Genomic DNA, 25,438 nt, shown 5'->3' on the forward strand with positions numbered 1-25,438 from the left:
TAATAAAACACATCTCTCCTCATGCATCACTCACCTGTCTCACTGTGGCCCTCTGCTGGTGGTGACATGTAAAAAACATCATTTTATTTCAAGATAAAAACAATCTCTTTGATTAATTATTCATTTATTAAATAATTTCAAGCATGATACCATAAAAATGTGACGATTAAAGACACCAGTCTCTACCCTGATAGTGACCTTTCTTTTTTTTAATCCACAGACATGTTTTTGTCCAGAATATAGTGATATAAAACATTAAACTTTCATTAATCACTTACAAAGTCTACGTATTATTATTGTTATTTTTTTTTTTACACACACCGGTTATGTTAGCTATTGGATAGATTTGTCGTTGACGTCACGTTCTAAAAAAACTAAATAGACAAATTTTATATATTAAATGTTCAAAATCCTTCATGAAATAGCTTCAAATTTACACTCTCCAGCGGCATGAAAAAATGTACACAAAGTTACAAAAATCCCTCCTGCTACGGTCCCAAAACGGATGAAATTTCTTCCGGACTCTGGTGTCTTCACGCTTCTGTTCCCGTCTCCTAAGGCCACACCTCGATTTATAATCTCATAAATTACCGTGAATCTCTTTTTGTGACTTTGTTCTGTCATCCTTGGTGTCAGCTTTTTGTTTTTCATAAAAACTCTCTCCTTTCTCTTTCATTTCCTCCATTTATCTCTTTTCTTTGTTGTCGTTTTCACACCCCAACTTTCTCTCTTCTACTTCTTCTCAGTGTTTTTTTCTTTCTCTCTCTCTCTCATTGGTTTTTCAGTGCGTTGATGTGAGCGCAGATCTTGAGAGCCGGTCCCAGTTTGATGTTCATGCTGGTCATCAGGTGGTCCTCGGTCAGCAGCAGCAGAGCCTGGCCGTCGATCTCCTGCAGCCGGAACGCCTCGGCCACGTCGCTGCAGCCTGAAACACAAAGACACAAAGATTAACATGAGTGTTTTTACTAAAGTGGTCTTTGAAAACATCAAACCAATGATCTCGTTCTAAGATAACGAAAATGCCATGTTTCTACAGTAGCCCAGAACGGACAAACTAAACTCTGACTCTCTGGAGAGACTTTTTTTACGGTACCTGAAGGCCACCGTAGTTCTCCGACAGGCTTGTGAAACTGCGGTAACGTGAGCCGCAGAGTGTTAAAGGGACTGTTTGTAAGAATCAGAAATAGCTTGTTAACAGCGACACCTGTGGCCGTGAAGTCAACGAAAGTCAACGTCGGGCTCGTGCTTGTGCTCGCTCTAAATAGACATGAACGAGCATCGATCAAAACAGTGAGGCCCCCATTTTCGGGGCCCACGGAGCATGCTCAGTTGAGTCTTTTTGTGGTTTGGAGGAGCTCTGATCTTGCTTTTTAAACTTATTCTAAACTTTATTTAATAAAGATGTTGGAGCTTTACAATAAAGTGACACTCATGAGGCGTTAGGGTTTGTAAAACACAGTAATGATTGTAAATAAACTACCTAAAACCTTCACAATAAAATGTTTCTGGATATTTACAGATTTGAGTTCCACTGTTTTGTTTTTCATCCAGATGTTGGGTGGATAAAAGTATGCACGTTACCTCAGCCTGCGGTTAATTTCAGCGTTTTGCGAAACACTTAATTGGATGAGGGGCGACGGAGAAGCTGCTGATGATTAACACCCTCCAGTGTTTGTATAAATCAAAGTGACAGTTTCAACAGATGCTGCCAGTTCAAGTGGCGTCGCCGGAGAGGCTCCACGTGTTTATATTTACTTATGAACTGTAGAGACTAATCTATTAGTTCACCTGGCAGCGTGTGAATGAAGGCAGTCACTTCCTCCACGCTCCAGTGGGAGGGGGCGGGTTTGAACGTGGTCGTGGGCGTAGAGGTGGTCAACGCGGGCGCGGACGACCTCCTCGCTCTCCGCGCCGCCCTGCGCTCCATCCTGGCTGTCATGGCAACAGCAGGATCCTCCTCATCCCCACCGTCATCTTCTTCCTCCTCCCCTCCTGGCTCCATGTCCTCCTCGTCATCCTCCTCCTCATCACCTTCTGCCGCCGCTGCCTTCTCCTTTCCCTCCTTCTCACGCCGACCGGCGCTCCAGAGGTCACGAGGCTGCAGGGACTGAAAACACAGTTCATCCTTCATTATTTTAATACTTGAGGATGTTTGCTTCTTAAAAGTCTGATGTGGCATCAATGTAAAAATACTCCAGTGCATGTAAAGATTCTGTGTTATCAGCTAAATATACTCAAAATATCAAAAGTAAAAGTATTTGTTTTGCAGAAAATCCGCTGCTGGGACTGATTTGTTTATCAGTTTATATTCTGAGTTTAAAAAATAATGAAGTAATCAAGTGTTAGTTTTAAATTGGTTGCTGTTTCATTAAGAAGATATTATGATTCACAGAACTATATGTCTCTTACTGCATGCTCCACTGAGCACATAGAAACTACACCAACATGGCTGAAGCTTCAAAACAGCCCTCCAAACTCCACATCCCATAATGCACTGGTGCTCGTTAACACCTGTGTGAGAGATGTAATCAGTGTATTTTGGTGAAAACATGACTGAAATTAACAGGTGAATGACAGAGAAGTGGATTAAACTGTCCTTTTAGAAGTTTCTGTGGATGTTTTGACAACTTTTACTCTCTGAAATAATGAGTTGTCATTAATGGAAACCAGTGTAGCTTCACTAATGTAAACTAAACTAGTGTAGCTGCTGTGAATATGATCTGACCACAGACTGTGTTCTCTGTGAAGGAAACTGTGAGCTGTTTACAGACGACTTTCACGCCTCCACAGGTGAGTGTTTAATAATCAGCTACAATTTAACATAAAGGCATGTTAATATAATGCAGGACAACATGATAAACACAACATGGTAAATGTTATCATGCTGGTATGATACATGTAAGTCTGTTAACATCACAGTAACATTGGTAGTTCACAAGCAACCTAGCCTTCACCTGCTCAGGGACTACAGATGGAAATTAGCTGGTCGCTAAATCTGGTACAAAGCATCTTTTCTCTTTTTTGAGATATACATTTTATATAATAAACTAAATGAAACAAGCTTAATGTTACCATGCTAACATGCTAAAACTTATAGTTGTTGTGTTCTTGTTGTCTGTAACTTCTGGTGCTTTGTGGAGCTGAATAGAGATTAGGATTAGTGCTGACATGACAAACTGATTAATTGATTAATAATCAGCAGTCACATAAAAACCATAACTTTCTACCCGCTTCTTAAATGTGAGGATTTGCAAATATATTTGGGTTTTAGACTAAATAAGCAATGTGAAACTAACATTTTTCACAATTTTTTTTACATTTTGTAGGCTCATGAAAATAACCGAAACTGAAAGTAATCCTTCGTCTAAGTGTAGTGAGGTTTAAACTGGTGGTTAGTTCAGTGTCCCCTACCAGTCGCAGTAAAAGAGGCTTCCCAGGAACGGACTCCGCCCTGTTCAGGACCGGACGGGGCCTCTCTGACCGGCTACCTGCACTCAGAGCCCGCAGACGCTTCGTCAGACGAACGTTAAACCTGACAGAGAAAGAAAAAGGAGGAAGAAGAAGAAGGTTGACATCTCCTCGTTCTGCTGCTTTGATTAACACTCATATCTGCATTTCACACCTGTGTCTCTACAACAGGCCGCACACACCACATCCTGCCGGCGTAGCGTGGCAGCAACACCCGTAAACACGCCGCTGCAGCTCAGAAACAATGTCTGAAGGTCACACACACACACACGCTGAACATCAGCTGCTCTTTTTGTCTTTGAGCCAATGAGATGAGGTCTCACCCGCGAGCACAGGAAGTGGAGCAGAAGCGTTTGGACCGCATGAAGTTGTGTGCGTGGCCTCTCTTCCCGCAGAACTGACAGTGCAGCACCGTCCTGTCCCTGTGGGCCGTCCCTATAACGTGAGAGAGACAAACATGGTCAACCGGGTTTCAATTCAGAGACGTTCAAGCTGCACAATGGTTTCTAAAAAATACTGCAGAGAGAAATATGTCAGACTACTGGATGCAACAAAGAAAAGTGTCCAATCGCTCCTTACTGAGAAGTCTACGGCTGCAACTAACCATTATTATACCTCCGCGACAACGTAGTCGGGGGCATATAGCGCTCCACGTGTCCGTCCTTTCCGAAGCAGAACTCGGAAACTATTTAACTTAGGAACTTCAAATTTGGTATGATGGTTGACAGTGTGGTCCAGTTGTGCCTTTTGGGGGTTAGAAGTCCAGCGTGCCCAACATTTTTGAAATTTTGGCCAAAAACTGTGGTTTGTTTTCAACTTCAATTTCGTTTCCGGAGTAGAACTCGTTCCATTAGTTCCAAAAGGGCTAAACCTTTTGCCCTACTTTAAAGTAGGGGTCAAGCAGTGAGCGGGGGATATGTGAGCCATGCTTTTGCCTTGTTTCATTATTGATTATTTTCTCAATAAAATGGTAGAAAATGGTGAAAGCTGCCCGTCGCAGTGAGCTTAACTGTCTGCAGATTGCTTGATTTGTCCGACCAACAATCTAAAATTCCCAAAAATATTTTTTTTTCTGTCACATAAACTGTTTTCTGTACTAAACAGTACACTAAAATATGTTTCTGAAAACATTTGAGGTGAGAAATAGGCATTACAGTAAGAGAATATTGATTCATATTTGATTAGCGCTGCCTAGTTTGACCGTTTTGATCGGGGTTTGCGAGTGATTGACAGCTGCCTCCGTTGAATGAACAGCCAATAGGAACGCTCTCTCTCTCTGAAATGACCTGTGATTGGCCAAAGTCTCCCGTCACGGTCTGAAAACAGAGCCATGAGGAGGTGCAGAAGTATCTCAGAACACTTGAATTACAATATGCTGAAAGGTTGTCATGGAATTTTTGCTCCCAACAATATACTGCCACTTTAATTTATTATGAAAACAGTCGTTTGTTAGTCACCTTTTATTTCTCAGTTACTGTTTGTTGTCACGTAGCAATGCAAGAGATGAGAAAAAACCTAAAATAAGAGTACGTTTGTGCAATTAATAAACCAACCAGCTCATGAGCGTCTTACTGTTGGCGGCGTCGTCTGTGTCTCCCGCCTCCTCCCCCTCTGACTCAGTGGAGTGCTCAGCTGGTTTCACTGCGTCCGTCACAGGCGGCAACGCCTCGCTCCCATTGGTCCCGTTCACCTCCTCCGGTTTGGTCACCGGCTCTGGAACCAGCAGGGACGAGCGGTTCACCTGCACCGTAAAAAGGTACGTGAACACACTGAGTCTGAAATGGGCCTTTCTGCATAGTGAGGACTTTTGGTACTTTAAGTATATGTTGATGCTAATACGTATGTACTTTTACTTAAGTAGCATTTTGAATGCGGTACTTTTGAGTTTGCAGTTTACAGGTGCTTCAAATATATGAAAAGAAAAGACCTACTCCGCTCTGTTTTTTGTATGAATTCACTTTGGATTTTGATGTCCACTGCAGCTGGTAAAATTAAAATTAAATTAACTGACATCTGTGCATTTTGTCAACATAACATTAGGTTGCTAATTCTGATATTGAGCTTTTAAAACAAATGTTGTGTCCTTACAGGAAACGGTTGGAGCCCCTCCTGGATGACAAATCCCTCCACCAGGTGAGTCAGAACCTGCCGCCCCTCGGGCCACGCCCTCGGCTCGAAGTTGCCGCTCAGCGATTGGCCGAAGCTCTCCGTCTCGTCTCCCGATTGGCCGAGGGGCTCCGTCTCAGTTTCGGCACGGTGCTGCGACTCATTAACCGTTTTGTCGACTTTCTCCGTCTCGTGCTGCGATAGGCTGAGGTCGGTCGGGCGGGCGGTCTGAGCCGGGAGGAGCGGGGGAGGGTTTTCTGCCGAGGGGGTGATGAAGGGCGAGGAGGGGGGAGACTGGGAGGAGAGGCTGGACAACGCTGGGAGGAGCAAAGACAATAATCAGAGTTAATAAGTATAGTTCAATCTGTAAATATGTCATACTAAGGTACATTTTAAACAGATAAAAAATGTGGGAATAGTTTGCGATTAGTATTTTAATCGACTGACAACATCTGGTAGAAAGTCCACATACATTTGGCCATGCAGTAGGTGACTTGAAATCAACATGTCTCAATAAGCAGTGAAAGGAGAGTTAACGTAACCCCACCTGATGGTCCAGTTCCTGTATTTTACAGTACTTTATAAAGACATAAATACAGTACTGAAACCAGTTTTATTCCTCAATCTTACTCCACTGATATGCCTCAACTCTGTTGCTTTTTGTTGTCTCCACTGGGAGAAACTCTTGCAGGAGTTTTATAGAAGAGCAGAGACATTTTTAGTTTTGTTTCATGCTGTTAAATAATCTCGCTTTGCGCTGTAAACAAACAACCAGACAGCTTCAGTCCCTCTTTCCTCCCTGTTGTGACAGAACTAGAGGAGAGGGGAGTAGGAGTTGATACAGCTCTGTACAATAACTAAACTCTTAACGTCTAAAATGTATTAATTTCATCATTTTATAATCTTGCAAACCTGCAAGAACGGAGTAATTTTGGCATGAAAAGTTCACATTAATAGGAGGTCAAAGGTCAGTAGGAGGTCGGAAGTCAACAAGTCTACTGGTCTGAGGTCTACTGGTCTGAGGTACCTGACTGGTTGTCTGACTGTGTTGACATGTTCTCACAGAAGTCCTCCTGGCTGACTGGCTGCAGGTCCCGATGAGACTCTGGTAGTCTCTGACTTTGGACAGAAACCTCTGGTACTGGAGCAGGTACTGGAGCTGGTACTGGAGCTTGTACAGGAGCAGGTACTGGGACTGTTACTGGGACTGTTACTGGGGTTTGGACTGGAACCGGAGCCAGAATGAGACCCAGGATGGGTTTCGGCTCCGTGCTGGAGTCTTTAACGGTGTCAGTCGTCGGGATAGGATCCGTGTTCTGGTGCTGATGGAGAATCTGACTGGTCAGGTTCTCCGACTGGTCCATAGCGGTCTCTCCTTCCTCTTCCTCCTCCATCTTTTTCTCCTCGCCTCTCTCAGCCCTCTCTCCTTCCTCCGTCACTTCCATCTGTTCTTCCCGTCTGCCAGTTTTTACTTCCTGTTCCTTCTGACCGACGATGCCTCCTTCCTTCTCGGGTGGAAGTCTCGGTTTCTCCTCCTTCACTTTCTCTCTTTGGTCATCTCTCTCCACCCTCAGGTCTTTACCGACACTCCCCTCCCCTCTGACTCCTTGTCGTACCCCTCGCCCTTTCCCTCGCTGCTCCTCGCCATCCTTCGCCTCTCCTTTCTGGGTCACAGTTTGTGTTTGAGGACCAGCCTGACTCGGAGGGGACGCTGGACTCAGGAGAGACGGAGGCGAGGGCAGGGGAGAGGTGTTTTTTGGCAACGACGGGTTTAGAGGAACAGGAAGCACGTCACCGCTCAACGTCCTCTTTGATTGGCTGGACAGCTCCGGCGACTCTACAACAGGAGGTGCCGACTGCACAGCGTGGGCGTACGTGCAAGGTTGCCGTCCCGAGGAGGAGAGGGCGATGATTTGCAGCTGCCTCGCCGCAGACGGCGAACGCTCGAAATGGGACGAAGCAGACATGGCGTTGGTCACGGATAAGGAGCCGTGCTGGGATTGGCCGGGCCCGAGCATAGTTTGAGTTGACGGACAGCTCTTTAGTCCGGCCAGCGGCCTGCTGGTGGGAGAGGCCTGACAGGCGGGGGCAGCAGCGATTGGTTGGAGGGTTGAGGTTTGCCGTGGCGACGGCGCTCTGTGGCCGTTTGGAGAATGAAGTCTTGGTCTCAGAGGGACGGCTCGGACCGGAGAGTACAGAGCTGCAAGGAACAAACATCCAAAAATTAAGAAACAGTCTTAACCTGATTAAATGCAGATTAATGTTTGAGCTCCAGACTGAACTTTAAAATAAAGATCTGTGGATTTGAACAGTAGATTCAGATGAAGCCGCTCCGGTGTGATCTGCTCTGAAACACCTGAAGCTTCGCTGACTGCTCCCGTAGTGAAACTGATTCGGGGTGTTGGCGGTAAGACTTTCTCTTAATGTTCATTTCATGCCTGTTGCTTCACGCTTGTGAGTTTTTCTCTTTGTTCAAACAACTATAAAAGTGGGAGAGTAAAACAGGTGCAACTAGTTATGAATGAATAATTACCCCCGGGGGTTTGTTTGCTCTGGGTGAGTGTTCACCCCCCAGGCCTGAAAATATTATAAAATGTATGACTGAGGAAACAAGAGCACAGTTAGAAACTGTTAGAGACTGTTAGAAACTGTCCTCGCCCTCTTTTAGCACCAAAAATGCAGAATATCTGCAGGTTGCTGGTGGTCTAGAGCAGAAGTTACCATCCGTTTTGGCTCGTCTCGGCTTTAAAACACAGCTACGTTTACTCAGGACTCCTCGTCACAGGTTGCATATCTTCCTTATATCGATGCTTGGGATCCTCTGGCCCTACTAACGGTTCCAAAATCCAAACTTGTCAACAAAGGTGACCGAGCTTTTGCTGTCCGGGCCCCTCAGCTGAGGAACTTGCAAACTCAGTATCTTTCTTTAAATCTCTTCTTAAGACTCACTTTTATATTTTGTCTTTTTCTTAACTGATGGTGCACTGTTGGAACTATTTTTATGATTTTATTTTGTATTTATATGATTTTATGTTATTTAGATTTTAAGTTCTGGATGTTAATTACTTTTATTGTAAAGCACTTTGTAACCTTGTTTTGAAAGGTGCTATATAAATAAAGTTATTATTATATCTAAACAGGTTCAACTAAAAAGAAATTTCTCCTTCTAGTATTGTATTATTTTATTAATTTCTAGGAGCACGAAGACGGAAAACTGTCCAGTTATTTTACTAGAAATTAACTAATGATGAGAAAAGTCTAGTCAAAAATTAGGGGAGGGAGAAAAAAATCAATAGTACCGCAATATTTTGCAATACACGGATGTCAAGTATCGATCTTTTATTATATAAACTGTTAACTTCTTAACAATTTGACGGCCGCTATTCTGTCTTTCAGAGGTTGTAGCGGGCTCACTTGTGAAGATACTGGCATCATATGAAACTATAAAACCTAATGAATCCATCGGTACCAACCATGTCATGTTAGCTCGTCGGGAAGATAAATAACGCTCCAAAGTTACGCTAAATTTTGGCGAGGAAAAACTGGCATTCAAAGGTTTTCCCTGACCTCTGACCTTTAAGATATGTGAATGAAAACTGTGAAATGAACGGAGTGAAAACTGTATCTTATTAGATAAAACAGATGTTGACAAACTGCATAATTTCCAGTTGAAAAAAGGTAATAAATTGCAATATATCTTATGGAAATACTACTAATAATATTACAATATTAATATACTAATAATACCCCAAAAATACTTGCAGAAATACAAAAGAATATATTTAAATTGTTGGTCAGATAAAATAATCCAACTTAGAACTTGTGATGGCATTTGTCCTCTAACTAATGAATCCAATAATAATTAATTAAAACAATTATTAATACATTATTAATAATAACAGATGGCTTGCATCCGTAGCGTTGAACGAACACTATGTTCTCCTTGTTTTTGTGACTCAATCAGATAATTGCTGCTCAAACTGACAAACCAATTATCACTCAGACTGCAGCACAACACATAATACCCAGGTGATTAACTGTATTTATAGAGGACGACCGTCGTGGATCAGGTTACATTTCATTTCCTGCTGTAATAAAAACTGAAGCTCATATAGAATTATCTCTCTTAAAAAACTGTTCCTGTGTACAAGAGTGTTATTTCCACTGAGAGAAGAAGGACGGGTCTCCATCCCAATTTTACAGTTTCACCTTGACTGATTGAAACTAAAATCTTTCTTTTAATTCAGATGAAAGGAGTTAATTAATAAAATAATAATACTCATCTATAGTACATCTACATGCAGCCTGGTTCGCATATTTTTGGGGTGCAATAATAATAATAATAATAATAATAATAATATGATGAGGATTATAATAATAATTACAATAATAATGGCAATATCAATTATAATAAGTAGAATAACTATAACAACAATAATAATAAAAATAATAGTACTTATTATTATTATAATTGATATTTTTATTCATAATAATAATATGACTTAACTATATTTTTATATACAAAAAAGATATAATTGTAATAATTATTATTACTGTTACTATTATTATTAATAATAACTATATTTTGATTTACAAAAAATATACTAGAATTTAACAATTTTGTAGCTAATTCTAGTTCACAACATTATCTATCTCTAACATTAAGTATCAGTAATGAAACAAACTTGACTGTAAGTATATTAAGTGCAGCAATAATACAGATAAGACATTTATATTGCATTTCTAATTCTTTTGTTTGATTAACATTATTATGGAAAGCACAATTACCAATTTAATCATAATGTGATAATTGCCAGATTGATGTAAATGCAACTCGTGAAACCAAACCTACGACCTTCTCCGTGTTTATATTTCAATATAAAACCTAAATCAAACAGGTTGTCCCTGAGGTCTTCCTCCATTAACACTACCAGTGAACCAGTGGGAGTCTTCTGGGACCTACTTGGCGGTGGGACGGAGAGGTGGCGGCAGGGCGTGTTCGGGCTCTCCGTTGCCGTGGTGCAGGGCTGCGGTCGCGGCCTGAGAGGCGGGAAGACGGGGGTGTGAGGGCGAGAGAGGAGAGGCGGGGCTGAGGAGGGGGGCTTGAGGCGGAGGGAGGGGGGGATGGTGAGGGCCCCGGGGGGAGGAGGCCTCAGGGTGAGACTCTGGAGCTGGAGACGAGAGGGGAGACACAAAGAAAGATCAGTTACATCCTTAAACACATCCTTTTATTCTGCTTTATCTGCTCTAATGTGAGCATCAATCATTAGCATGTCCAGCTAACAGCAGTAACCCAGCGTTACCTCTAAGGCCAAAGAGTTAGCATGACGTTAACTAACTACGTTAGTCTGTGGAGGTCGGTCCTGGATGCTGTCAGAGTTAACGGAGAGTTTAACGGCTACGTCCCAGTCTATATCGGATTTGGGAAAAATTACACTACAGTAGTTGACACACAAACAGCGACAGTCTCAAAACAACACAAAAAAGAGTTGAAAAAAAAACAAAAAGAGATGCAAAAAAACCAAAAAGAGACTCAAAACAAACAAAAAGAGATGCAAAACAACTACAAAGAGAGACGCAAAATGTCTACAGACACAAAACAACCAAAGAGACTCAAAACAACCAATAGAGACACAAAACAACCAAAAAGAGACACACAAAACAACCAAAAAAGACGCAAAACAACCAAAAAGAGATGCTAAACAACCATAAAGAGATGCTAAACAACCATAAAGAGACTCAAAACAATTAAAAAGAGATGCTTAACAACTAAAAAGAAACTCAAAACAATCGAAAAGAAATGCAAAACAACTAAAAAGAAACTCAAAACAACCAAAAAAGAGATGCAAAACAACTAAAATGAGCCGCAAAACAACTACAGAGACTCAAAACAACCACAAAGAGACACAAAACAACTACAAAGCCGGACTCTTTCTTGGCTAGAAGCTCCACTCCGTTTGCGTGGAGGGTCCATCATATTAAGTGCCATCCCAAACCAATGAGCGAACTCTACACCTATGCTGACATACCCAGCTGCCGTCACTGACCACGTGCAACGGCGTCATTGAAGATGCTCCGTACAGATGTGGTTGCGTGCGACTACCCTTACAAACATTCGCTGCTAAACTGCTCAAACTAAGAGACATTTAATATTTGTCATACAGACGTTAACAACTTTAAGAAAACGGTGGACGAGTTCATTTGATTATAAAGTTATAAAGTTGCTGATACGAAACCATGGTTACGAAAAGTTACGACCGTTCCTAAAGTCCGTACCTTACACCTTTTAAAGAAGGGTGCTTCATTGAGAGTGGTATCAATCTTCTCATCTAACTCTCCTCAAGCATGAAAATAAACGCTCTTCTCAAGCTGACTTTTAAAGCAAAAGTGTGACATTTGGTGACAGTGTTTTAACAAATTCATACAGGTGATAAAGTCTCCTAGCAACATGAGAAATGAGAAGCTGCTTTTGTCTACTTCTGTCTGAAATCAAACACCCGTTGTTTAAAAAATAGCCGTTGTCACAGCAAACTGCACATACTGTATGTCATGCCAGAATAAAAAGCTTGCAGCTGTAACTAGGAGAAGCCAGCGAGGCTTATCGAACGGTCATCTGAAAACCACACAGGCACACAGGAAAGGTCGGATTTACTTTTACCTTAGCGGAGGCAGGGTTAGAGGAAGGAGAAGAGGAGGAGGAAGAGGAAGAGGAGGAGGACAGGGCAGGTCGCATAGCAGACGTAAGAATCAGCTGCAGGAAGAAAAGTAGAGGAAATAAAAAGAGGAGAGCCGAGTGTAATCATATTCAAGCACTGGAGATGAATATGCATGTTTGTGTGTGAGTGACTGATAACACCTCTACACTGAATAATATCCGTCATTGTGAAAACAAAAACACATTTCCAACCTCTATTCTTTGCATTTCATTGTTCAGACTTGAGACATGGTTCCTACTGAGGACGTACTCAGTAATTCTCCTAAAACAGCTGGTAGTTTTTAATCAGACAACAGAAAATAGTGCATTTGTCGGGGACTATTTTCAGCGGCGTATTAATCCACATTTGGTGCTCTAGTGCAGCGGTTCCCAAAGTGGGTGCTGCATGATTTATTATCATTATTATTATTTTTAATATTATTTTTAATTATTTATTATTTAAATTGAATTAAATTATAATATATTGAATTAAATTATAATATATTTATTATATATAATATATATATATATATTATATATAATTATATTATATATAGTTATATATATATATTATATATAATATTATTTATATAATATAATATGCATTTCCTGCATTATTTTACCCGCTTGCTAAATTGTTAGCCTCTGTGGCTTCTAGACGCTGACAGTAACGTTAATATTAATAATTAATCATTAATATTACCGTTGCTTAGCAGCGGTGTTCTCACGACTTAACCACTTGAACGCCATGCATATCGTGTACACGACTTCCCGTGTTGTAAACACAAGCTTCATTTGAAGGCACCATTAGCTCCACCCTCTCGTGTCACGTTTGGTTGCAACAAACCAAGATGGCGAATGCCAAAATGCCGAACTCGAGGCTTCAAAACGGCAGTCCACAAACCAAAGGGTGACGTCACGGTGACTACGTCCACTTCTTATATACAGTCTATGGTTTATCCTGATACAGAGTATATTTGAATAACAAATATTATGATATTATTATGATATATACTGATGGACAACTGTGAAAATGTGTGTTTAGTATTCAGAGATTTTCTGGTTTGTTGCTCAAACTTAAAGCCTTAAAGGTCCCATATTGTATAAAGTGTGATTTTCATGTCTTTTATATTATAAAGCAGGTTTAAGTGCTATATATAAATACTGTGAAAGTATCAAAGCGCTTAATATACGGAGAAATTCAGAAATTGTGCATTTGAAACAGGCCGTTAGGATTTCTGTCCATTTGTGATGTCACAAATATACAATATTTAGACCATTACACGGTTTTAAACATTCTAAATGTGTCCCAGTTTAGTTTATGTTGCAGTGTATGTGAATAACAGCAGCTGACAGGAAGTAAACATGGACCCAAACTGTTGCCTAGCAACGCAATTCCGTTGCAATTCCGTTGAAATGCACTAAAACGGAGCGTTTCAGACAGAGGGTAAATACAGGTATATTTAAGCAGACAGTATGAGGAAAATAATGTTGTTTTTTAACCTTACAGCATGTAAACATGTTCTAGTAGAAACACAAAATACAAGTATGAACCTGAAAATGAGCACAATATGGGACCTTTAAAAACATATTTTCAAGCTTACAGCGTCTGTATTTCCTACGTAACCTGAATGTACCATCCCTCTGACCTTTGCTCTAACTGCTACTATCTCATTTTAATACTGGTACAAACCAGATTAGACGTAGAAATCTATGTAAATATGGGTTTGTGTGTGTGTGTGTGTGTGTGTGTCTGTGTGTAACTATGTTTACCATCTGAGCTCTAAGCAGCACCTGGTCTTGTCCAGACCCTTTGAGACCTTTCCCCAGGAGCAATGTCTGCTGGGATACCCTCGGCCTCACGGGGGACGGGCTCTGATTGGCTCGCACAAGACCAGGTGTGCCCACAGGATGAGCCTGTGATACCTGGAACAAAGAGGAGGAGAGGAGAGGAGGGGAGGGAAGCACATCAGGAACGGCTTTAGACGAAGGGAGGACGTCTACTTGTTGCATTTCCTAGAAAACAAGAAAGTGTTGTGTGTGCGTGTGCATGTATGTGTGTACAAACCAAAAGACTCAACAATCAAAATGAGGGAATTAAAAAGGAATTTGACTTAGTATGTGCTTGTTATTATCAATTTAAACGACGTAATTGTGTATCACGATATCTCAGAGGTGCTGGAAGGTGGGTTTGGTTACCTTGCAATAAAAGCCAGGCTAGCAGTTTCCCTCCGTTTCCATTCTTTATGCTAAGCTAAGCTAACCAGCTGCTGGTTGTAGCTTCAAATAAAGTTGTCAAACTATTCCTTTAAAAAGTAGTATGTGGTGTTGTTGGATCATATGGAGGTGTGTGTGTGTGTGTGTGTGCCCGATACCTGTCTGCCAGGTGGACTGGCTGGCGTGTGAAAGGGCGTGATTGGCGTGGAGGTCGGCGTGGATACAGGCCTTGTGTTCCCGTTGGTCAGGCTGGTGGAGGTCTTGGTTGACATGGTGGTGCTGCTGTGCGATGCAGAAGAAGAAGAAGAGAGGAGGAGGGGCGAGGTGGTGCTGGCTACAACAGGAGAGGAAGAGGAGGAGGAGGAAGAGGAAGGATGGAGAAGAGAGGAGGAGGAGGAGGTTTGTTTGGTGGGAGATGTTTTGGAGGCGCCCGTCGGGGAGGGGATGATCGGGCGAGAGTACGTGCGGAGGGCGGGGGTTGTGGTGGAGGTGAGTTTAGGAGGAGCAGGGACGAGGATGTGGGGAGATGGAGCTCCAACCGTCGCCACCGCCGCCATTTTCGGGACGTGGGTTGCGGTGACGGAGGGAGCGGGCGTGAGAGGGGGAGGAGGGGAGTGGGTGGTGGGCGTCAGCGTGGGTGCCGGCGAGTCCAGGAGCATGGGGTTGGGGGTGAGCGAGGAGGGGTGGGGGTTGTTGGGGTGGAGGGTCGGGCGTGGCGGCGGTGGGAGGTCTGAGGGCTGGTTCCATTGGTGGCCTCGCCGTGTTCTGATTGGCTGCCTGACGAACCAGCTCCCATGTCCATCCTTTAACACTTTAACGCACTGTAACACACAGACACAAAATCAACACATCAAATCATTTTCATATGTTTCTTAAAGTGACTGTAATTAATATTATTTATAATAACTGAAAAGTGAAGCCAATGCTGAAGTGCCTTAACCTGCATTCTCTCTAACAGCCAGCAGGGGGGCGACTCCTCTGGTTGCAAGAATAATTCTGATTGTATAGAAGTCTATGAGAAAATGAGCCTACTTCTCACTTGATTTATTACCTCAGTAAACATTGTAAACATGAGTTTATGGTCTCAATCACTAGTTTCAAGTCTTCTTCAATACAGCATGATGTTCATTTAGTAAATTATGGTCCCATTTAGAGTCAAATAGACCATAAAGCAGGGGATGCTTTAGGGCGGGGCTACCTGTGTTTGACAGTCGCTACCATGGCGTTGTCCGGTCTGGGAGTTGTCTGTGTTTTCGTCTTAGAACTTTAACTCTTTCACATTATGTTTTCACTTCATCAAAGTTAATTGTAACATTTTTGGTTGCCAAAAAATGACTTATTCAGCGTTCGGTTGTACTTAGCTCCATCCTCTCGTGTCAGTTTTGGTTACGAAAAACCGAGATGGCGACGAACAAAATACTGAACTTGAGGCTTCAAAAACCATAGTCACAAACCAATAGGTGACGTCACGGTGACTATGTCCACTTCTTATATACAGACAGTAGCCAGCTCTCTCTCTCTCTCTCTCTCTCTCTCTCTCTCTCTCTCTCTCTCTCTCTCTCTCTCTCTCTCTCTCTCTCTCTCTCTCTCTCTCTCTCTCTCTCTCTCTCCTCTCTCTCTCTCTCTCTCTCTCTCTCTCTCTCTCTCTCTCCTCTCTCTCTCTCTCTCTCTCTCTCTCTCTCTCTCTCTCTCTCTCAAGCAGCCTCCGCTACCTCCTCGTTGAGAAATAAACCGTCTCCAGATCCGTGTGAGCGTCACTCACAAAAGTAAAACTTGACCTTATTGTTCCCACCAAGTTGATGAATAATGGGTTTACTTTGGAAGAGTTGTTTGATGGGAAAATAAACAATAATACTCTATTTTAAGCGTCTGTAATTTCCCAATAATTTCCTTGGAAGTTTACTGGAAAGAACTGTAATCTAATTATTGAGAAAATGAAGACACAAAATCCTGGCTACAGACCAGAAAACTTCACTTCATATGAAATATGATCTTCCAACTGTTTCTCTCCATCCATGAGGAGCAAAGATGAGACCCGACACCCTCAGATGAAACTAAAACAAATATATTTGGCCCACACCTGAGGATAAAATCCACACGCAGAATATAAAACCAACATTAGTTTGTATGACAGTGATGAATTGAATGTGTTGAAATAAATCCCTCCAGCTTGTTGCAGACGCCTTTTCATCTGAACCATTTATCACAGCCGTCACTGATGCTGAAGTTTAAAATCAGTAGAGCTGCAACGAATAAATCAACTAATCAACTATTAAATTAATCGCCAACTATTTTGATAATCGATTAATCGGTTTGAGGGAAGTCATAATTCTCTGATTGCAGCTTCTTAATGTGAAATTTTCTGGTTTCTTTCCTCCTCTATGACAGTAAACTGAATATCTTTGAGTTTGTGGGACAAAAGAAGACATTTGAGGACGTCATCTTGGGCTTTAGGAAACACTGTCAACATTTTCTGAAATTTTATAAACCAAACAACTAATCGATTAATCAGGAAAATAACTGACAATGAAAATAATCGTTAGTTGCAGCCCTATAGATACGAGGTTCTCACAGGACAGCGACGCTACAAACACATGATGATCTTTTAGACCATGGGGTCAGCAACCTGCGGCTCTGGAGCGTCATGCAGCTCTTTAGCTCCTCTCCAGTGGCTCCCTGTGGATTTTTAAAAATAGAAATTAATAACTGTTTTTTTTTGTTAACATTTTCATTTTTATTTATCATTGTTGTAGGTCTATGGTATGACGGTACGACAGAAAAGAAATCTGAGATATTGAGAATAAAGTCATAAATTTAAGAGAAAAAAAGTCGTATTATGAGAATAAAGTCATGATATTACAAAGTAGTTATTTTACGTGCTATTTTCTTTTTTTCTCGTAAAGTTTATGACTTTTTTTCTCGTAAAGTTATGCCTTTATTCTCGTAATATAACGACTTGTTTCTCGTTAAGTTATGACTTTATTCGCGTAATATTAAGATTTTTTTCACATTAAGTTATGATGTTATTCTCATAATTTCACAACTTTTTTTCTCGTAAAGTTATGACGTTATTCGATTAGTTATTCGATCAGTGTTTCCCAAAGCCCAAGATGACGTCCTCAAATGTCTCGTTTTGTCCACAACTCAAAGATATTAGATTACGATTAATTGTTATGTTTATGAGGGAGTCCTAGGAAAAATATTCTACCCTGTAAGGGTCCCTGTTCCCAAAAAGTTTGATAACATCTGATTTATAGTGATGTGACAGTTCTTGTAGTGCACTGAGTAGAGTTTTATTGTCAGATTTGTAAAGAATTCATTCTTAAATGTGATGTTTTCTAGGGCTGCCCCCTCTTAGTCGTTTTAGTTTTTGTCGACTAAGATTTCTTCGGTCGGTGCGTCATTTTTTTATGCTTATGTCATGCTGACTGACTAATTTCCAAGAAACTTATGAGCACATCTCTGGTAAACACAAGAAGTGGTGCTTTTGTGTTATTCTTTGTGGAGAAACTAAAAATCAACTAATCGATTAGTCGACAAAGAATTTCTTTGGTCGACGACAGCCCTAATATTTTTTCTTAAATAGTGAATTTTATACGACTAACTGGCAACTCTAGTGCAAATATTGCAGCAATTAAGGCTGTAATTAATTAATATTTTAATTAATCTAAGCTTGTTTTTGCGATTAATCAATTATGGTTTGGTTCAGTCTATAAAACAACACAATCACAAGTTCCCAAAGCTCATGGTGACATCTCCAAATGTCTGACCAACAATCCAAAAGCAAAAATATTCAGAAAATATATATATGAATTTAAATATATATAAATTCAGAAAATCCTCACATATGACAAGGTGGTGCCAGTGAATGTTCGCCATTTTTGCTTTAAATAATGCTCTAGCATCAATGCATATGGGTTTTTTCTACTCATAATCAACATAAAATGTGTGCCCCCTGCAGAATGAGGATATAATGTCACTACAGTGTAACTATACTGGAAGTTATCTGCCTTACATTATGGAAGTGGGTGCATATCTAGTATTTGGGTTTAAATGGGTGCTCAGTCTGCAGCCTGAACTCAAGCAGGTGCCACTCCATGCAGATGCTGACATCTGGCCTGCAGCAGCCTGTTTAACTGTTAACTAGCGTCACTTTTACTCCTGCAGACCATACTGCATTAACACTAACACGAGTCACAGTGCACGAACAGTGACAGTTAGGCCAGAGATCATGCATGTGACTATCAAAAAAAAAAAAAGATGGAGACAGGCCTTCACAGTGGAGAAGTCTCACGATAATAACATTTTTTTGGAGACATTGTCATGTCCACGTTGTGCGTAAAATGCGCACCGGTTCCACCTACCCAATGAAGTCTGCGTCGTCCTGCAGGTTTATTCCCAGTGTCGCATGTTTTATAAAGTCTGTAGCTGCTTTCTGATGAGCGTGTCTGGTGCTTTTTTAGCAAGCAGGCTGAAATGGGCGTGTGTTTATGAAGCCTCACTTCCTCGTCTGACAGCGCAGGAGCTGCTGCTGCTGCGTCAACCTCCTCCAGACAATAACACCTCCTGCAGCCTCACCTCTGCTTATCCGCCTTTACAGCCAGAAACACGCACAGTTGCATTGCAAAAACAGGCCCCTTTAGGATGTGCATGAGCTTCTGTGTGTGTATGTGTCGCACTTTGGTTAGGATTTCATCACATCCAGGAGCTTTTTCCTACAGAGCTTTTCCAGTAAATCCTGCAGCATCCAGATGTGGGTTGTTATGATGGTGCCTGCAGGTTCTCAGGTGTTCCACCACCGTCACACCTGCCGGGTCTGTGGTGGGGAATCAGCCCGGCTCTTGGCCACCGTGCTGCGGCTGCGAGGGGCCTGGTTAGTCCGCTGCTGGAGAAATGCAATGGAAGGCAGATTTTAACAGAGACAGAGAGGAGACAGCACCACTCAGAGCTCAGGAGGACCGCACAGACAGACACTCTCTGGCAGAGATATATATACAAACCAATGGTATACAGGTTCTATAAGGCAAGAGCTTTGACTTTAACAACAAATAAACATCTCTTTTATGAATGTCAGTAGGCTACACATAGGATTCTGGAAGAAAAGTATTTTTATTTATTTTGTTATATTTTATTTATAATTGTCACTATTATTATTTATTCATTTAGTTTTATTGTTATTTTATTATGACTTATTTATTTCACATTTGTTTGCTTGTACATGTCTGTCTGTTTCCTGTCCCCAAATCAAATTGCCTCTGTGGATAAATAAAGTTGTATTAAGCTGAATATTTTGACACTCAAAACAATCATTGTTAATTTATCATAATAATTTTTAATTTCACATCCATAAAGCTTACATTTTTTTTGAGGTCTCTGATCATTTGAACCCAAATAATAGACAATAATAAATGAGTTCATACTGTTTATTTAATTTTTTTTCCTGTCTTTCTTTGTTATTATTACTATTATTATTTAGAGTTTCTTATAATAACCATATGTCCACATACAATGTTGGATTTATTTATTATTATTATTATTATTATTATTATTGTTATTATTATTATTTAGTTTCTTTTAATTACCATATGTCCAGATACACATATGTAGTGGATTTAAAAGTACAATATTTTCCTCAGAAATACAGTAACATACAAACTGAAAGTAGTCAAGCAAATGGCAAGTACTTCAAAATTGAATTGAATGTACTTCTACCACTGATGCGCATATATATACATATATATATATATATATATATATATATATATATATACTCAGTTCATTAAAGGATAGTAACCTTAAAAAGTGAATTTATGTTTATGATCCTATTTGGTATCATCATAATTATCCTAAAATATTTTCTTCTTCAGTTAATTTAAATGTATGTACGAATATACGTGTGTGTGTGTGTGTGTGTTTATATATATATATATATATATATATATATAAAATTAAGTTAAAATGTGCCTTTGTTGTTTGCTTTTGATGTTTTTAATACTTTTATGTACTTTCAACTTTAACTTTGAAACTAACTTAACTTGTGTCATATCGTCTAAATACTGTTTATTATATTCTCACTATTATTATTTTAATCAAACTGTTGTTATAAAATAGCAGTTTATTTTCTTGTTTGAATTACTAAAACAAACAAATAAAAAAATAAATATATGTAGTAATATATTGTGTGTTGTATAATCTGACAGTATGAGATCATGTGACCTGTGTAGAGTCTCTCAGTAATCGGATGAGCCTCTCTGATTGGACAGATTGACTCTGATTGACAACAAATACTCTGCTGCGTCATGACGTTAATCTGCAACTGCGTCATGACGTTAATCTGCAGCTGCGTCATGACGTTAATCTGCAGCTGCGTCACTGACGTTAATCTGTGGCTGCGTCAGACTCAACACAGTCAGGATCACACAGGAAACCAGGTGGAGCTGCCTTCAAAATAAAATATAGTCAATGATAATATTTACAAAATTAACGCTGATGTTCACCGAAAGAGAGATGCAAAATGACCAAAAAGAGACGACAACATGAGCACAAGGGGATGCAAAATGACTACAAAGAGATGCAAAATGACTAAGAGGGAATGCAAAACAACCAAAAAGAGACAGAAAACTACCAAGAAGAGATGCAAAATGACTACAAAGAGACGCAAACAGACTACAAAGAGATGCAAAACAACCAAAAAGAGACACAAAATTACCAAAAAGAGATGCAAAACGACTACAAAGAGATGCAAAATAACCAAAAAGAGATGCAAAATGATTACAACGAGATGCAAAACAACCAAAAAGAGACGCAAAACAACTATTTAGAGATGCAAAATGACCACTGAGCACTAAAACTGCACCAAAAGCACCCATTTCCCATCCATCAGCATAACAAGTACAACCTTATCCTGTATGTTTTCTTAGTGCTGCTGTTTCATTTTCTTGAATTCTTATCATGAAACATTTTCTCTTCATTTTGGTTGAATTGTTTTATCTTTTATTTTGAAAGTTCTCACCAGAACTCCTACCCTGCTCTGTGCGACTTGACCCATCTGTTGCTATGGTGTAACCTCCATAGCAACCTTCATAGCAACCAAACCACTGAGAGGAAAAGTTGAGATTCTTTTGTTTTTTAATCGATATTATGCAGAAGATGACGACTCTCTTTCATAAAGACAGAAGCTTTACTTTGACTTAAAAATGCAAAACACAAAAGTGATTAAGCCCAAACCTGTGGAGGCAACAAGAAGAACCCTGCAGAGACCAGCACCGGTGCAGGTTCGGCCGGTTCACAGTGAAACACTCAGAGTACCAGCTGTGCGTAAAAGCCGCGCGTCAAGCTCCACCAGGTGTCCGGACAGGTGTGAGGGGCGACCCGGAGCGAGCTGTGAAAGGATGAGAACCAGGTCCAGTTCCACCGGCCCCATAACCACCAGGACCACCAGAACCAACAAAACCACCAAAACCACCACACACTGGACCAGAACCAACCCGGACTGTCGGAGGACGACGACCAGCTCTGTGAAACAAGCTGCTGTTAAACCAACATGTCCAGGTCAGAGGGAGCAGCAGGAAGTCACTGAGACCAGACCTGCGGGTCAGAGTCCGAGGTGAGACACAAGAGATGAGGTCCAGTTTAAAACTAGTTGGTGTCTTCCCACTCCCTGTAGCAACATTGGTTCGTATGAGATTGTTTTGTGTCCCATGTGAGCTGCTACAAAAGGTTAGGGGGCCTCTGGACCAGAGCCTCTGTCTGAAGTTACATTTCTTGTTAGGAGGTCAAACAGACAAGAGAGAGGTGCAAAATTACCAAAAAGAGGCACAACATGAGCACAAGGGGATGCAAAATGACTACGAAAGAGATGCAAAATGAACACGAGGGAATGCAAAAAGACTACAAAGAGACACAAAACGACCTAAAACGACATAAAACGATTACAAGGAGATGCAAAAAGATCAAAAAGAGACACAAAATGACCAGTGAGGGGACGCAAAATTCCTAAAAACAGATGGAAAATAACCAAAAAGAGGCACAAAATGACCAAAAAGAGATGCAAAATGACCATGAGGGGATGCAAAATGACTACAAAGAGATGCAAGATGTCCAAAAAGAGACTAAATGACCATGAGGGGATGCAAAATGACCAAAAAGAGATGCAAAATGACTACGAAGAGATGCAAGATGACCACAAAGAGACAAAAAAGGACCAAAAAGAGACGAAAAACAATTACAAGGAGATGCAAAATGATCATGAGTGGATGCAAAATGACTACAAAGAGATGCAAGATTACCTAAAAGAGACAAAATGACCATGGGGGATGCAAAATGACCAAAAAGAAACACAAAATGACTACAAAGAGATGCAAAATGACCAAAAATTGTCTCATAATCGGTCCATACATTTGAGGCCATATGAATGTTTTCATTAGTCTATAAAATCTTAAAAATAAAACCTTCTGAAAAAGTCAAAAACAACAAAGAAAAAACAATGAAAACACAAATGAAGATATGTATGTAGACATTTCTACTCTTTTTTTAAGAGTAAAATAAATATTCTTCCTCAGTCAAGTTTCATGCTTCTGAACCCCGTTAACATTCAGTGTTTAAGGATTATTTTCATGGCGTTTCTGCTGCGTTAATCCAGAGTGGAAACAGACCAAAATAACAGCAGGTGTTTGAGAGGGTCTTGCTATTAAAGGCAGGTAAACTGTCCTAAAGTATCCGTCTTCCTGCTGTCTGTGTGTGGCCATCTGTTGCAGTGGATTAATCTGACACGTTACCACCCACTGGCATTACAGACCTGCAGGTGAACGTTGGCGTAAACATCCACAAACAACAGACGGGTTGTTTGACTGTTTGAGATTCATTGGGAATGTTGACATGTCATATGATTTTGTTTAGATATCTTGCAGTATTACTTTGGACACTTGTTGGCGGTCGTTAGATGCACAGGGCTGTAAAGTGACAGGAAAGGGAAGGTACAGGTTATACAGTTCTCACCAGACCAGGAACAGAGCGACACACAAATACAACCATGATGGATTATGAGACGATGGGCTCCACGGCACAGACATGTAAAGGGCCCCCACCCCTCCTACTGTAGCTACTTCATTAGAACAATAGCCACAGATTCAAAGAGACATCATTCTGGTCGTTTTGCCTCTTATTGTAGTCGTTTTGTGTCCCTTCGTGGTCTTTTTGTGTCTCTTTTAGGTTGTTTCGCATCTGTTTTTGGTCATTTTGCATTTCATTGTTGTCATTTTGTGTTTCTTTGTAGTAGTGTATCACCTCTTTGTAGTTGTTTGCATCTCTTTTGAGTCGTTTTGCATTGCTTTGTGGACATTTAGTGTCTCTGTGTAGTTGTTTTGCGTCTCTGTGTAGTTGTTTTGCATCTGTTTTTGGTTGTTTTGCATCACTTTGTAGTTGTTTTGCGTGTCTTTGCAGTAGTTTTGCACCTCTTCAGAGTCGTTTTGTGTCGCTATTTGGCCGTTTTGCATCTCTTTCTAGACATTTTGCATCTCTTTTTGGTAATTTTGCATCTCGTTGTAGCGGTTTTGCATCTCTTCGGGGTCTTTTTGTGTCTCTATTTGGTCGTTTTGCATCTCTTTGTGGTCATTTTCCATCTCTTTTTGGTTGTTTTGGGTCTCTTAGTAGTTGTTTTGTGTCTCTTTGTAGTAGTTTTGTGTCTCTTAGTAGTTCTTATGCGTGTCTTTGTAGACATTTTGCATCTCTTTGTAGACGTTTTGTATCTCTTTGTGGTCATTTTGTGTCTCTTTGTGACAAGATGTTAGCAGTATCTTCAAACAGAGGCTCTGGCCCGGATACAGGTCCTGGAACAATCTCCTCACTCACTGAATGCCTAAAATGTTCATGTGTTCCAACATAGAGAAATAAACCAGAGTGTGTTCTTCTGTTTCAGTAACAAAGCTTTCACCGTCATCCCCCCAAACCTCAAGAAAAGAAGAGAGATCCAGAGAAGTGAGTCGTCATGATCGTGTGTGAATCAGATTTAAATCTCTGTTTTCCATGTTGGGGTAATTGTTACGTGACGTGTGATTGGTTGAGCAGAGGCGGAGGCGGAGCTCGCCGCTTTAGAGGAGCTTCGGCTGAGCAGAGCGATGGCTTACGTCTCCATTGACCCCAGCAGTGTTGGTGAGACGCACACACAAAGGAAGATTTAATATGTTTATATTGTTATATATACATTAATCTGACTGTACAGGTGTGTGTGTGTGTGTGTTAACAGGAGGCTGTATGAGTCTAGAGGAAGTACGGTTGAAGCAACAGCAGGAAATGATGCAAGCCAAGAGGAAACCAAAACCAGTCTGACAACTTAGAACTCATTTGCATTCATTTTTTTTTACATTAAACTTCAGCTGAGTTTAAAAAACATTTTACCAGTGTTAAATCAAGCAGCTTAATGTTTATTACAACCCGAGATACATTTTTTATAATAATATGTCATGCATATGCCCATCCAACGTGGGCTTAACAGGACTGAGGACAACACATATTAATGTGAACCAAATCCAGAATGAAGCACATACAGCACACGTTGAGTGACAGACCTCTCATTTACATAATGAGGCAGAACTGCATAAAGAAATGTAAAAACAAGTGTGTGAAGAAATGTATAAAGAAAAGACATTAAAAGTCCCTGGACGAATATGCACACCGTATATTTACACAGAAAAAGCCCTGAATGTTGATCTTTAGATGGCTCTGACTCTTTTACCTCAGAGGTGTGGTCTGTAAACACATCACACCATTCTTACATAAGACATGCGTCACAGAGATGATTGACAGAGATGTAAACTAAATGACTTTGTATCTGTTGTACATTTTTCACCTGTACTGAAACAAACCCATAGCCAATAAAAAGAACTCATGCAGTAAAGTTATAACACTGTTGTGTGTGTGCTTGTATTGCTCATGTTGTGGGACATTGCAAATATC

The 25,438-nt window shown here is 40.7% G+C and overlaps 1 protein-coding gene and 1 pseudogene across 1 annotated transcript; one reads left to right on the forward strand and one right to left on the reverse strand.

The window, feature by feature from the left end:
• Positions 1–193: 193 nt before the first annotated feature.
• Positions 194–19,378, reverse strand: LOC141759285 (uncharacterized; annotated as a pseudogene).
• Positions 19,379–21,549: 2,171 nt separating this feature from the next.
• Positions 21,550–25,377, forward strand: LOC141759812 (uncharacterized). The gene is made up of 4 exons (XM_074622209.1): positions 21,550–22,091; positions 24,402–24,460; positions 24,551–24,634; positions 24,729–25,377. The coding sequence occupies exons 1-4, from the start codon at positions 21,682–21,684 to the stop codon at positions 24,809–24,811; spliced, it is 636 nt and encodes a 211-aa protein (XP_074478310.1). The 5' UTR covers positions 21,550–21,681; the 3' UTR covers positions 24,812–25,377.
• Positions 25,378–25,438: the final 61 nt, after the last annotated feature.

Source organism: Sebastes fasciatus, chromosome 21 (assembly GCF_043250625.1).
Source record: "Sebastes fasciatus isolate fSebFas1 chromosome 21, fSebFas1.pri, whole genome shotgun sequence".
Taxonomy (NCBI): domain Eukaryota; kingdom Metazoa; phylum Chordata; class Actinopteri; order Perciformes; family Sebastidae; genus Sebastes; species Sebastes fasciatus.

Bases quoted from the DNA above. Each gene is read 5' to 3' on its own strand.
- LOC141759812 (XM_074622209.1), top strand. From the start codon at position 21,682: ATGCAAAACACAAAAGTGATTAAGCCCAAACCTGTGGAGGCAACAAGA. The intron at 22,092-24,401 runs GTGAGACACAAG...CTTCTGTTTCAG, and splicing joins CCTGCGGGTCAGAGTCCGAG to TAACAAAGCTTTCACCGTCA. The intron at 24,461-24,550 runs GTGAGTCGTCAT...TTGGTTGAGCAG, and splicing joins AAGAAGAGAGATCCAGAGAA to AGGCGGAGGCGGAGCTCGCC.